We start from the raw sequence: 11,873 nt of genomic DNA, 5'->3' as shown, positions 1-11,873 counted from the left end.
AAATTTCGGATTGCGCAATCCTATGGTTTCAAGTTTATTCGCGCGCGAATGAATCGTAACATGAATCTTCTAAATAAATGGACCAACTATCGATTGTATGTATAAGATCATCGATAGTGATACATGTGTGGCTATATAAAGAAAAACAATATTGAGTACATTATTCAATATTAAGTTAGGCTCGCACGAATTAAGTTAGTCCTACATTTGTACCCGACTAACATCATAGTAAACACTAATTAAACAAGGTAATCATTCTCGATTCTTAATAAAATTCATTCTGATTTTAATTTTTTTCCTGATTGATCAAACAAAAAGATAATGGCTTTTAATCTGGTAAGGTCTGCGTTATCACAAACGATTCGATTGACTCGAACAGTGAATCATCCTTCTCTCGGTACAATCAATCGAAATCGTTTTTCCACTTCAAATGAAACTAGTGAAGGTGGAATATGTTTCGAACTAACTGAAGATCAAAAAAGTATGCTGGATTTGGCCGAAAAATTCACCAAGGAAGAGGTAATGCCTAAAGCAGCCGAACTCGATCGAACGGGTGATTTTCCAATGGAAATATTCAAAAAAGCTCACGAACTTGGTCTCGTCACCGAAACTTTACCAGTCGAATACGGTGGCATGGGATTACCATTGTTAGATCATTGTATGATTGCTGAAAAGATTGCCTATGGTTGTACAGGCGTCGGTACTGCATTATCGGCCAATACATTGGGTCAGGCACCGGTTATTTTGTTCGGCAACGATGAACAAAAGAAAGATTATCTTGGCCGATGTGCTGCTGAACCATTGATCTGTGCCTATGCTGTAACCGAACCGGGTACTGGTTCCGATGTAGCCGGTGTTCGAACAAAAGCTACAAAAAATGCTGATGGTGATTACGTACTTGATGGACAAAAAATGTGGATCACTGGCGCCGGTTATGCCAACTGGTTCTTCGTTCTGGCACGCTCGAATCCGGATCCAAAAGCTAAAGCTTCAGAAGCATTCACTGGTTTTATAGTCGAAGCTGATACACCCGGCGTTACCATTGGCCGTAAAGAATGGAATATGGGTCAACGATGTTCGGACACACGTGGCATCACATTCGAAGGTGTAGTTGTACCCAAGAAAAATGTTCTGGTCGGCGAAGGCAAAGGATTCCGTATTGCCATGGGTGCTTTTGATCTTACAAGACCTCCAGTCGCATCCGGTGCTGTCGGTTTAGCGCAACGAGCTCTCGATGAGGCCACACAATATTCACTACAACGAACAACATTCGGTCGTCCGATTGCTACCCATCAAGCCATTCAATTCATGTTAGCCGATATGATTATAGGCATTACCACTTCTAGAATGGCTTACATGCGTGCCGCATACGATTTCGATCATGGCCGTCGTAATACATATTGGGCTTCCATCGCCAAATGTCTAGCCGGTGATGTGGCCAATAAATGCGCTGCCGATGCTGTACAAATATTCGGTGGTGCCGGTTTCAACAGCGAATATCCCGTCGAAAAACTAATGCGAGATGCAAAAATATTTCAAATATACGAAGGTACGGCCCAAATTCAACGTATGATCATTGCTCGAGAACATTTTCAACAAACAATGGGCCAATAGTGTGTGAGTTTTTTAAAAAATATTGATTACAATTGCATTCAATAAAGGAATAATTTATCGAGATTTTGTCGAAAATAAACAATTCTTTCATTTAACGAAAAGAAAAAATACTTAACAGATTAACACTATGATTATTTAGTTTAGAATGACATTTCTACATTCGGTGGCGGTGCTACTTGATGATGATGATGGTGGTGATGATGTGGACATGATGTGGTCATATTATTATTTGCAGTGGGCGATACACCACGAAATGATGATGTGCCGACGCCTGATTCTTGTGAAGTACAGGATGTACCGCCACGATTATATATTCCACCCAAGTGTGGTGCATGTGTGTGATGTGAAGAACCGTGTATAGTTGTAGCAGCTCCTTGACTAGCAGTTGGCGGACCACCACCAGGGGCACTTCCGCTGCCACCACCACTACCACCACCAGTAAATGATGAACTGAAAAATGCTGTCGATGTGCCAAGGATTAATGCATTGACTTGTTTGAATTTAGCACGGATTCGAGCCAATTTTTGAACAGCATCATCTTCCATCAGGTTGTTGGTTCGAGGAAAGGTTCGGGTCATCTCTAATAGGGAATGTAATGCATTAAGTTTGCGTTGTTTGTTCGTATCTTCATGTTCCAGGATCGATATCCAAGCATGAGCGAATCCTTGATAGTAGCCGATTTCGGCCGATAACTGAGCACCTTTACGCATACCAAATATGTACCCATCACGCCAGCCAGCTTCTTCGCCCACCGAATATCCACAGGTAAAACCCATCTGTCGGTGACGTCTAATTTTTTCGGATCAACATTAAATCTTTTTGATATTCAATGATAATTCAACTCATTTACCTTTGTTCAGCTAGATTAATATCCTCGAAAGCATCATTGAATGTGGATGTCTTGTGAGCCATCAGTGTCGAGTCTTCGAGTATTGATGATGATTCAATCGGTAATCTGTTTTTTGATCCATAATATACACACGTCAATATCACCATTATTTTCATTATAATAATACATACCATACACGACACAATTTATTGATTCAATCGAAATAACAATGGTAACAAAATATATTTCTATCCAAAACAATCATCACACTTTGAATAAAAATTTTTAATTTTAACAAAAAATCATTTGTCGTTGAGCAATTCAATGATGAACAAATCGAATCACAATATCTCTAGCTATTCATTCTATCTGCTTATGTTATGTTTGTTAATCTAGATTAAAATAAATAATGAATATTATTATCAAATCAATAATCAATACATATTTCATTCGCCATCATCAATCGCTGAATCTAATTCAAGGAAATCACCAATCACTCACTCACTTACTCACAATACACAATTATATCATCTATTCTGTGGTCTGGTTCAATAATCATTCATTTATATATAGAATATGTTAATACTACACAGAATCAGTTTTGCGATGCGCCAGACCATAGGGCCAAATCAAATAAGGCCAAAAACATCCAACCGACATAAGTGATACACATATATAGACTAAGCATCAATGTAGTCGCCATTATTGGAAATATTAGAATCTAGTTCAATTCTAGTGCGCAATCATTTTCCAAGTTGACCCAGACCCATTCATCTCAACAACAAAAAACAACAAACCTTCATTTCAAAATTAGGATAATGGTAATGGAACAAATTACAATTTAATCATTAAAATTTTTTTGATTTATTGTTGTTGTCACGTGTTTTAATGTTCGAGCTATTCATAGATAAGGGTACAATTATTTTGGGACATTCAATTCCGTTTGCTATTATTTTGACCGGGTTGGATAACCTCGATCAAAAGCATCAAAGGCGGTTTCGGTTGCTGCGGTTCGTTTGCATTCGAAACATAATAGGCTGTCTGTTGATTCATCTGAATCGGTATCTTTACGGTCGCCATGTTAGGCATTTCAGTAACCGATATACTGCTAGGTTGATCATTATTATCGCATGCAAATAATGACGGACAAAATGATGGTTCTGCTGAACTTAGACCAACAATCCAGGCATTCGTATAATCATGATTTCCAAACACTGAAGTGGGAAAATTCATCAAACGTTCACGACCATAGGCTTCGAGAAAGGCAGGCATCTGGGTAAGAACGTAATTGGATGTATTACATATGGCCAACTCTCGACATGAATCACTGATGCCCACCGAATGGAATCCATAATCGATCAGGCGATTGTAAATGACGTTCATCGTATCATCAATGACTGAACGACCAATCATTGATCTTTCTTTCTCTGCTGATTCATCAAAGACCATTCTTCTTGATGATGGCGAGATCCAATTGGAAATTACATTCACCATGGGCATATTGTTTGCCAAAAAGGTTTTCAGATGTTCGAATTCTCGCCGCAGGATTCCTTCATCTTCATCTTGTTGTTCATGCAATATGACAAAACTTTCTTTCTTTCCATTCGTATCATCATTCGAATTTGTTTGAGCTGTTATTACAGTGGCTGACAGCAGTAAAACTGTAAAACAGGATATCGATTTCAAATACTTCATATTCATAACCAAATCTGATCTGTCGATCATCAAATCGAATCATCAAATGAATACAGTTTCAAACTTTGAAATTTGAAAATTAAATACCTATCACGTTTATTTAGACATTCATGTTTAATCAAAAAATTTGGAATAAGCACGTTTCGTGTGCGAAAATAAAAATAAAAATAAAATGAATTGACAACATTAAAAAAATTATCAAAGTGAATAACAAGTGGCCGGTTTGAGCAGAAAAATAGCATCTATCAACCAAAAATAAGTAAGATCAATATTGCCCTCCGAAAGATATGGCAGCTTGGTCCAGCAAATTAATTCGAATCCGGCCGGCACAAGAACATTGTGAAAAAATGATTGCACCTGTTGTTCGAATGTCGTTCCTTCGACCGGTAGACGTTGTTCCGGTTGATGATTTCGTTTCGACTCTACATACTGCACTAATGGTAACACGATTGCCAACAACAAATGACCACCCGAATGTTGCAGACATTGGCGAATCTGGCTCAACATTTCCAATGGCCTATCACATCTGTAAATCGAATCATTCATACATTAGTTTGGCAAACATTATGCTTTAAACAAACCTATCGAGAACGTTCAAACAGCTAATCATGTCAAAATGAACGGGGTGTTTATGCCATTCATCCACATTGAGCAGATGAAATCCACGTTCAATCAATCGATTTTGCATTGTACGTGACAATTCAGTTACATAGGTACGATGAAAATATCTGGCTAGTTTGTCCGTCACGTTACCATCACCAGCACCAATATCCAATAATGTGCCGTAGTTTTGTCGTTTTACACGACCATCAATCGATTGCATGTCGAGTGTGTTAAAACAAAACTTTTCAATTTGTTCATCACTAAACACAAACATTCGACCACAGTTGAGCAGGCCACAGATCGATGTAGATGATAGAAATAATTTCAATATGGAACGCATTATCAATATCCATAAGGAACGAAAAAAACATTGCGATTGATAATAACAATGGTCGATGAATTGCTGAGTGCCCGAATCCAGATGACATTCCATGAATCTGCTCCACAATTCATCGTCGACATTAACGTCATTCAAACACAAACGATACCATCGTGATTTATCCAATCCGGATAATGTCATTTCACGACGATGTCGTTCCAATAGATAAAGATGTACCGAACGTCGAAATAAAGGCATTTGAGACACTCAGAAATGATATTCTTTTCAACATCAAGCTTCATTCATCATTTCTTTCACTGACAAATGTGATGAATTCATAAACTTGGAAAATGTAAACAACATTGGATCGAAATTGTTCATGTTTTATATGTTGAAAGTAGTCTCCGTTCAACTGTATGGTCAAGCACAACCGCCATCTTTTGGATCAATAATCAAAAAAAATATGAGCCAGCATGTTCACATGAGATTTGATCAATATTACTGCAGATATTTATATTTGGGACAACTGTTGAAATTATCTCAAGTGCCTTGACTAATTCATTTCTCGGTAAGTGTTTTCCTAAAGTACGGTAATGATCTATATCATAATTTGTCAAAATTAAACAGGGTGTGCCAAACAAACAAATCATCATGGTAAACACACGAAGTTCGTCACGTAAACGAAAAACTATCAACAATGAGCAAAACGATACTGGTGTTGATGACACAAATGCTCAAGACAGTGATGAAAAAGGAGAACGAACAAATTGTACAACAATTGAAACCAAAGATAATGATGATTACTATCGATATGTGACATCGTTAGGTCGTGAAGCAATCATCAAACGAATCGAAGAAGGTGAAAAACTCAAAGAACACATTGGCTATATGATGAATCCAAGAGCAGTATGGGATCAAAATCCCAGTCAATATCGTCTTGAAATTCCATTGGAAAAGCATCCGTATAAGCATTTGAAATTATTGATGGAAGCACGACTTGAATATGTCAATTTGATGCTCGAATTGATGGAACTAGAGGAAAAAGATGATGATGTTGCCGATGCCGATGACAGTGATGATCACGAAAATGACGAGGAAAAAGAGAATCATGACAGCGGTAAACAAAATTCAAATGACAGTCGGACAATAGTTCACTATTCCAACACCAAAATTCAGGTTTCAGAAATTGATTCGACCAATAATCAAGCTTGAGCTTCTAACATAAATACACACACATATATTATCATCACAACAGAACCATTTTGCTCATCTGGTCATTTGAATTCTGGTCTTTTTTTTAACACCAACATGTAAACACAAACAATCATCTTTTGCTCAAAATAATTTCCTAACAATCATAATATAGATAAATTTAATTCATTTGTTGATGTTTCTGGCAATGTTTCACATATACACAACACACATACATACATACATAGATTAGCAATATAATACATTAATTTTTTGTTTTATTTATCAATTTAATATTTCAAAACTGATTTATTTGAAAATGAACTTGTTGCAAAGTTTTTCATTAAAAAAAATCTCAGAAACCAATTTTCGATTCCAAACGGGCATTACACTCAAAAGATGGATGATGATGATGATGATAATGATGAACCATTAATGTTGTTGTTGATCATTAAGAATGAAAAAAAAACGGATTTCCCCATGCATGATGATCATGGTGAAAACCGATCATTAACATAAATTCTTTGCATTCATTCATGTTTCGAATGAATAATTTGTTGATTGTGTTCAAGTTTCAATTAAAGTCTTTTCTCTATTTCAATTCGTGGCCAGCTGCTTCACATCGATTCAAAAAGAAAGAAAGATAGAGTATACTTTTGTTGTTGATAATGACAACATTGCAACAAACCCTTAATTGAAATAATCCATTATAATGGTAGGGATACGGTCACTCGGTAACGGGCGATAATTATATGTTAGCGCCACCAAACATTCTTTTCTTTTTGCTAAACAAAAAAAAAAACAAACGAACCAAGCATCACACCTCCGCCCATTCTTTTTTTCACATTGTTCACTTCAACCCATCTTCCATTTTCGATTAATTAAAATATTCAATCGAAAAACCAAGAAATAAAAGAAACTGTTGATGACATTGACAATTTATTTCAAACGCAACAGAATCGATTAATGTTATGATGTCTCTATAATCTTTATGAAACCAACACCAATTGAGATAGAGTTAATTAATAATTATGGAAAAAAAAGACTATCATTCTTTTCCATTCCACACTACCAATTGACTAATTGGCTCCAACAAACCTATTAAACTATACCATACTATTTTTTATTCTTTCCTTTCGCTTTCAGCGCATTTCGTATGACAAACACGATTCGTTGCTTTATGCGCGATCCAAAAAAAAACACACACACACAAACATTGCACACTGAATAATGATAAAGCAAGAATGTTATCATTGAGCCTGAAATAGGAAACCCTTAGAATTTTTCGATTATTGTTAAGGCTGGTTAAATATTTAATCACCTTTCTCAACAATCGTCATTCATGATCAAAATGAATATAGTGTTCTGCTATGGAGACAATATCTCATAAACAATAGTGCATTGTGTATGTACTGCAATGACCATTAAAAATTAATCATCCAATCATTGTGGACATGGTCAGGATATATATTAACGTTTCCAACATCAATTATTCAGGATACATGAACGGGAAAAATTGTTCAAGTTTGTTGCCTGAAATTTTCTCATTTCTAATCCAAACATCTTTCGCTAATTCAATTAGTAACTTGTCCATCTCTCTATCTCTCTTTATCAAGTATTTTTTTCTTCTTCTTTTTCTTCACAGTCAAGATGATCTCTTCGATACGATACATGATAATCATGTGAAAATATTTTCAATTACGAATTCGAAATGCAATGACAAGTTTTCACTCAATTCACACTCTACGAACAGCAAACGAGATCAAGTTTTTTTTTTTGTTTGATATTTTTGGAAAGCCGGACTCATGCCGCTGGCAATCGATTCATTCGAATTTAATTTCTCAATTTTTAGCCTATATTCTCGTACAACAACATCGAACACAGATGGCGTTGATAGAACGATGTTGTCACCATTATTTTACATCTAAACATCTTGACCATAAAGGATATAGGTATAACATTCATCCCTTCATTCATTGTCATAAATCATCATTATCGGCTTGAAATAGAAATGCTAATTTTTTCGATGTAACAACTATTATGATGACCAAAACAACTCATCTCATGTTTCTGGGTGTGTGAATCTTGTTGTTGTTGTTGTTATGCATCGCCACCAACACAGAATAATTACACTTTAATCGCGTTTCATGTAATTAGCTCTCCATGTTTCTTTTTCCTTTTTTTCCATTCATCTACATTAAGACCTTACACACAATGATAAGCTTCTTGTATTACTAGGATTTAAAGAGTAAAGAATAAATCAAAACGAATCGATCGTTTTTTGTAGTTGGTTCTGCCAATTATCATCATTTATCGAAAAAAAAGATTGCACTTTTTTTCGCATTAAACCAATTATCATCAATTATCATCCACCATATCACTGTCTTCTTCATTCATTCATTCAGCGAAAAAAATATGTATTTTCAGTAATTATTCTTTGTGTCCTTCAGTTAAATAGTTGAAATTAGAATTCGTAAATCCGACAAAAGCAGCCAACAACAGGTGAATATAAAACAAATTGTCATGTCAACACACACACACATATACACAAAGATTTACAAACCAAATGAGCAAAAAGAAACAAATTATCATAATAATTTTTGAAAACTGAAACCAGGCACCGCTGAATCATCTAATAATTGCATCAATTAAATTTGATTCAAACCAAAAAAAAGTACAATGTTCATTCATTCATTTTGAAAAGCCTTTTTTTTGCTTTTTCATAGTTTGTTCGGTTCGATATGATTGATACGTGACATTCGTTGAAAAATGTTTCAAAACCAGCAGTGATTTTTTCTTCGTGATCAAACCACTAATCGAATGGATTGAAAATAACATCAATATTGGCGGTTGGTTCATCATTGAGAACGGGGACTGGACCAATTTAAAATTCCATCATCAACGGTTAATCGGATTTTATTTCCATCCAGTTCGACGGAAAAGGATATTTTTTTTCTCAAAAACATATTGCATTGTCCAATCAACATGATGATAATGCGATTATTGTTGTTGTTATTGTTGCGGCCATAATCATCATCATCATTGAAATTTTTGTTTGTTCATGTTTCATTTTTTTTTTCATTTTGTTTTGTTATTTTTGGCAGCCACATAATCATTAAGTGTTGGTACATCATTAATAATAACTTTCTGAGAAATTTCTGAGTGAGTAATGCCGGCAGTAACTAATTATACGGAAAACATTCGACAATGTTAAAGTGAAAAAAGAATTTACATTCAAAAAATAACATGAATCCCATCGGATCATCAATGTTTTGAAAAAAGTGAAATGGTGTTTCAAAACTTTACTTTCATTCACTGTGTGTTTACATTCAAATAATTAATTTCTTCGTTCAAAATCCAAATCCCTGAAGCAGAATTGGGCCAGAATTCATCTTCAGAATTCTTCGTAATTCTGAAATGTTTTAGTTTTTATTTACACGGAACACTAAGGATTCAATTTTATTTTATGAATTCACTTGATTATGAAAAAAAAGAAAGAAACCCTTATTACCTTATGTTGTTGAGCAAAAAAAAAAAAAACAAAACAAAAAACAAAAAACACCCAAATGAAATTCTTTTTCAAATCAATCAATGCAAAGCCACGTGTCAAACAAAACAAAAAGCAGCAAATTAGAAGCAAACTTTTCAATCGTTATCGATTCCAATGGGATGTTTTTTCTTTTCTGAAAAAAAAAGTTTGAAAATAGCCATTATGAATTTTCATATCAATTGCCGTATACTGCAAACTGCCCAGTTCAAAAAACCTTTGCTTCTTATATCATCAATCATAATTATCTGATACAAACAAAAATTCATTCCTCATTGATTCCAACAATTCTCTCATAGATGTCGTTAGCTGATTCGCAAGAATGCCATGCTATAGCCAGGTAATGCAATGTGGTCCACAGGAATAAACTCTGTTTTCCTTTTTGTTTTCACATACTGGATTCATCTCGTTGAAAACTTGAAATTTTTATTACCGCATCGAATTTTGTTTCATCACTCAATCAAGTGTATGAGGAATTGAAAAATTCACTTGCATAGCCGGTAATCATTCATTTATGCTAATCAAAAAGGATAATTATGTATCCAACATTCAACAGAAAAAAAATAGAAAAAGAAAGATAAGGACAATTTTATTGATAGCATCATCATACGATGTTGTCGTAAAATTTTAATGATGATCGTTGTGAAAAAAAACAAGCAAAGGATGGCAAATCCAGAAGCCAGATGGCCATCATCACCGATAACATAAAGATTAACATTTCACAAAACGATTAGCTCGTTCGATTCGACATGAGAATTTGAAAATTTTCAAAAACATCCAAAACATTACCCATTACATTCAAATCGTATGAAGGAAAAAAAAAGAAAGAGATGACAATGGCATCTCATAAACGAGGTGGTAACCTGTCAACAATTCTCTGCTCGGCCAGACACAACATCATAAAACAAGCAATGCAAATCACCCCAAAATGACGTTTTACGACCATTTCATTTTATTCATTCAAACAACGAATCGATTCAAGCTAAAAGTAGTTCGATCTATGATTCGTCTGGATGGCCATAAAAAAAATTGAAGAAATGTCTCTCTTTTTTTTCTCGTAAATCTTGTCATACTCTTTTCAATGAAAACAAAAACAAACATTTTATGACTTGGTTCAAACATATATGCAATATAACGTTTCATCACTATCCTATCATTCTCATCATCATTGATTGACATGACATGACATGACATGACATGATATGGTCATCAAATGATCGATTTAAATTACCCTTAGGAAATGTTGTATCATTGATTGGATCATATTCATATTGGTAAACAAATGTCCCTTAGGGAGGATAACCAATTTCCAATCACAATCTTATACTTAACATTAAATTCAAATTCCAATTCCAAAATCTGAAAATCCAAATCAATGTAAAAAAAGAAATCCCAAAGTGTCGTCGTTGGGGAAAATGTTATAATGCTTGAATGGATCGAAATCTGCTCCAATGTTCTTTTGTCGTTCACCATTCAACCGTTTGTTCATTTGTTTGTTTGTTTGTTACATCACAAACATTGATGCCTGCACATTTTGTCTATTTCAATTCATCTAAATCCTATAAGCTTATTTTTTTTTACTTTCTTTTCCTTCTATCGTTTTGTTTCTAATATAAAGATTTCCTATGTCGAAATGGTAAGCTATTTTTCTTGCTTCACCAAAAAAAAACGAATCACACACAATTGGATTGGATTGTGTGTTCCTATCATTTGTTTCACTTTACTATTCTTTTCTAGAAAAAATGTAGAAATTTAAATTTCAAAGAAAAAAAACCAGAATGTTCGAATAGAAATTGATGGCATGTTTGGAGCCAGAATGCATGCATCGATGCATTTTAAATATAAATTAACTTGTCTTTGTCGTTCAGCTCCAATCAGTTTTCCAAATGGATGTCATATCGATAGCAATTGGGTTAATCAGACAGGATCTAGATGCAATAAATCGATGCCAAACATGAATCAATGAATGTTCTTTTTTTTCAATGACAAATTCTAATCTTCATCTGCGAACGTAATTGAATTTGCCAAACACTACACCTTTATATTGATCGAATGGAATTTCCAAAATAGCAATC

The 11,873-nt window shown here is 34.6% G+C and overlaps 5 protein-coding genes across 5 annotated transcripts; 2 read left to right on the top strand and 3 right to left on the bottom strand.

The window, feature by feature from the left end:
• The first annotated feature begins 100 nt into the window (after positions 1-100).
• On the top strand, positions 101-1,677 carry Mcad (Medium-chain acyl-CoA dehydrogenase). The gene is made up of 2 exons (XM_027339422.2): positions 101-248; positions 319-1,677. The coding sequence occupies exon 2, from the start codon at positions 322-324 to the stop codon at positions 1,612-1,614; it is 1,293 nt and encodes a 430-aa protein (XP_027195223.1). The 5' UTR covers positions 101-248; positions 319-321; the 3' UTR covers positions 1,615-1,677.
• LOC113789834 (uncharacterized) lies at positions 1,652-3,127 on the bottom strand. The gene is made up of 3 exons (XM_027339424.2): positions 2,635-3,127; positions 2,465-2,569; positions 1,652-2,403 (listed from the first exon to the last, which is right to left on the bottom strand). Exons 2-3 carry the CDS (start codon positions 2,524-2,526, stop codon positions 1,755-1,757), a joined length of 711 nt encoding a protein of 236 aa, XP_027195225.1. The 5' UTR covers positions 2,527-2,569; positions 2,635-3,127; the 3' UTR covers positions 1,652-1,754.
• A 118-nt stretch (positions 3,128-3,245) lies between these two features.
• LOC142644989 (uncharacterized) lies at positions 3,246-4,217 on the bottom strand. The gene has a single exon (XM_075819930.1). The coding sequence runs from the start codon at positions 4,166-4,168 to the stop codon at positions 3,377-3,379; it is 792 nt and encodes a 263-aa protein (XP_075676045.1). The 5' UTR covers positions 4,169-4,217; the 3' UTR covers positions 3,246-3,376.
• On the bottom strand, positions 4,210-5,430 carry LOC113789660 (protein-L-histidine N-pros-methyltransferase). Its single transcript, XM_027339229.2, has 2 exons — positions 4,720-5,430; positions 4,210-4,664 (listed from the first exon to the last, which is right to left on the bottom strand). The coding sequence occupies exons 1-2, from the start codon at positions 5,316-5,318 to the stop codon at positions 4,337-4,339; spliced, it is 927 nt and encodes a 308-aa protein (XP_027195030.2). The 5' UTR covers positions 5,319-5,430; the 3' UTR covers positions 4,210-4,336.
• A 47-nt stretch (positions 5,431-5,477) lies between these two features.
• LOC113789835 (uncharacterized) lies at positions 5,478-6,617 on the top strand. The gene is made up of 2 exons (XM_027339425.2): positions 5,478-5,628; positions 5,688-6,617. The coding sequence occupies exon 2, from the start codon at positions 5,712-5,714 to the stop codon at positions 6,270-6,272; it is 561 nt and encodes a 186-aa protein (XP_027195226.1). The 5' UTR covers positions 5,478-5,628; positions 5,688-5,711; the 3' UTR covers positions 6,273-6,617.
• Positions 6,618-11,873: the final 5,256 nt, after the last annotated feature.

The sequence above is a fragment of the Dermatophagoides pteronyssinus genome, unplaced genomic scaffold (genome assembly GCF_027571235.1).
Source record: "Dermatophagoides pteronyssinus isolate colony J.1.1.1.1 unplaced genomic scaffold, Derpt_VIB-CSIC_2022.12 sq0005, whole genome shotgun sequence".
NCBI classification, from domain to species: Eukaryota; Metazoa; Arthropoda; class Arachnida; order Sarcoptiformes; family Pyroglyphidae; genus Dermatophagoides; species Dermatophagoides pteronyssinus.
This window is presented reverse-complemented; position numbering and strand designations above follow the sequence as displayed.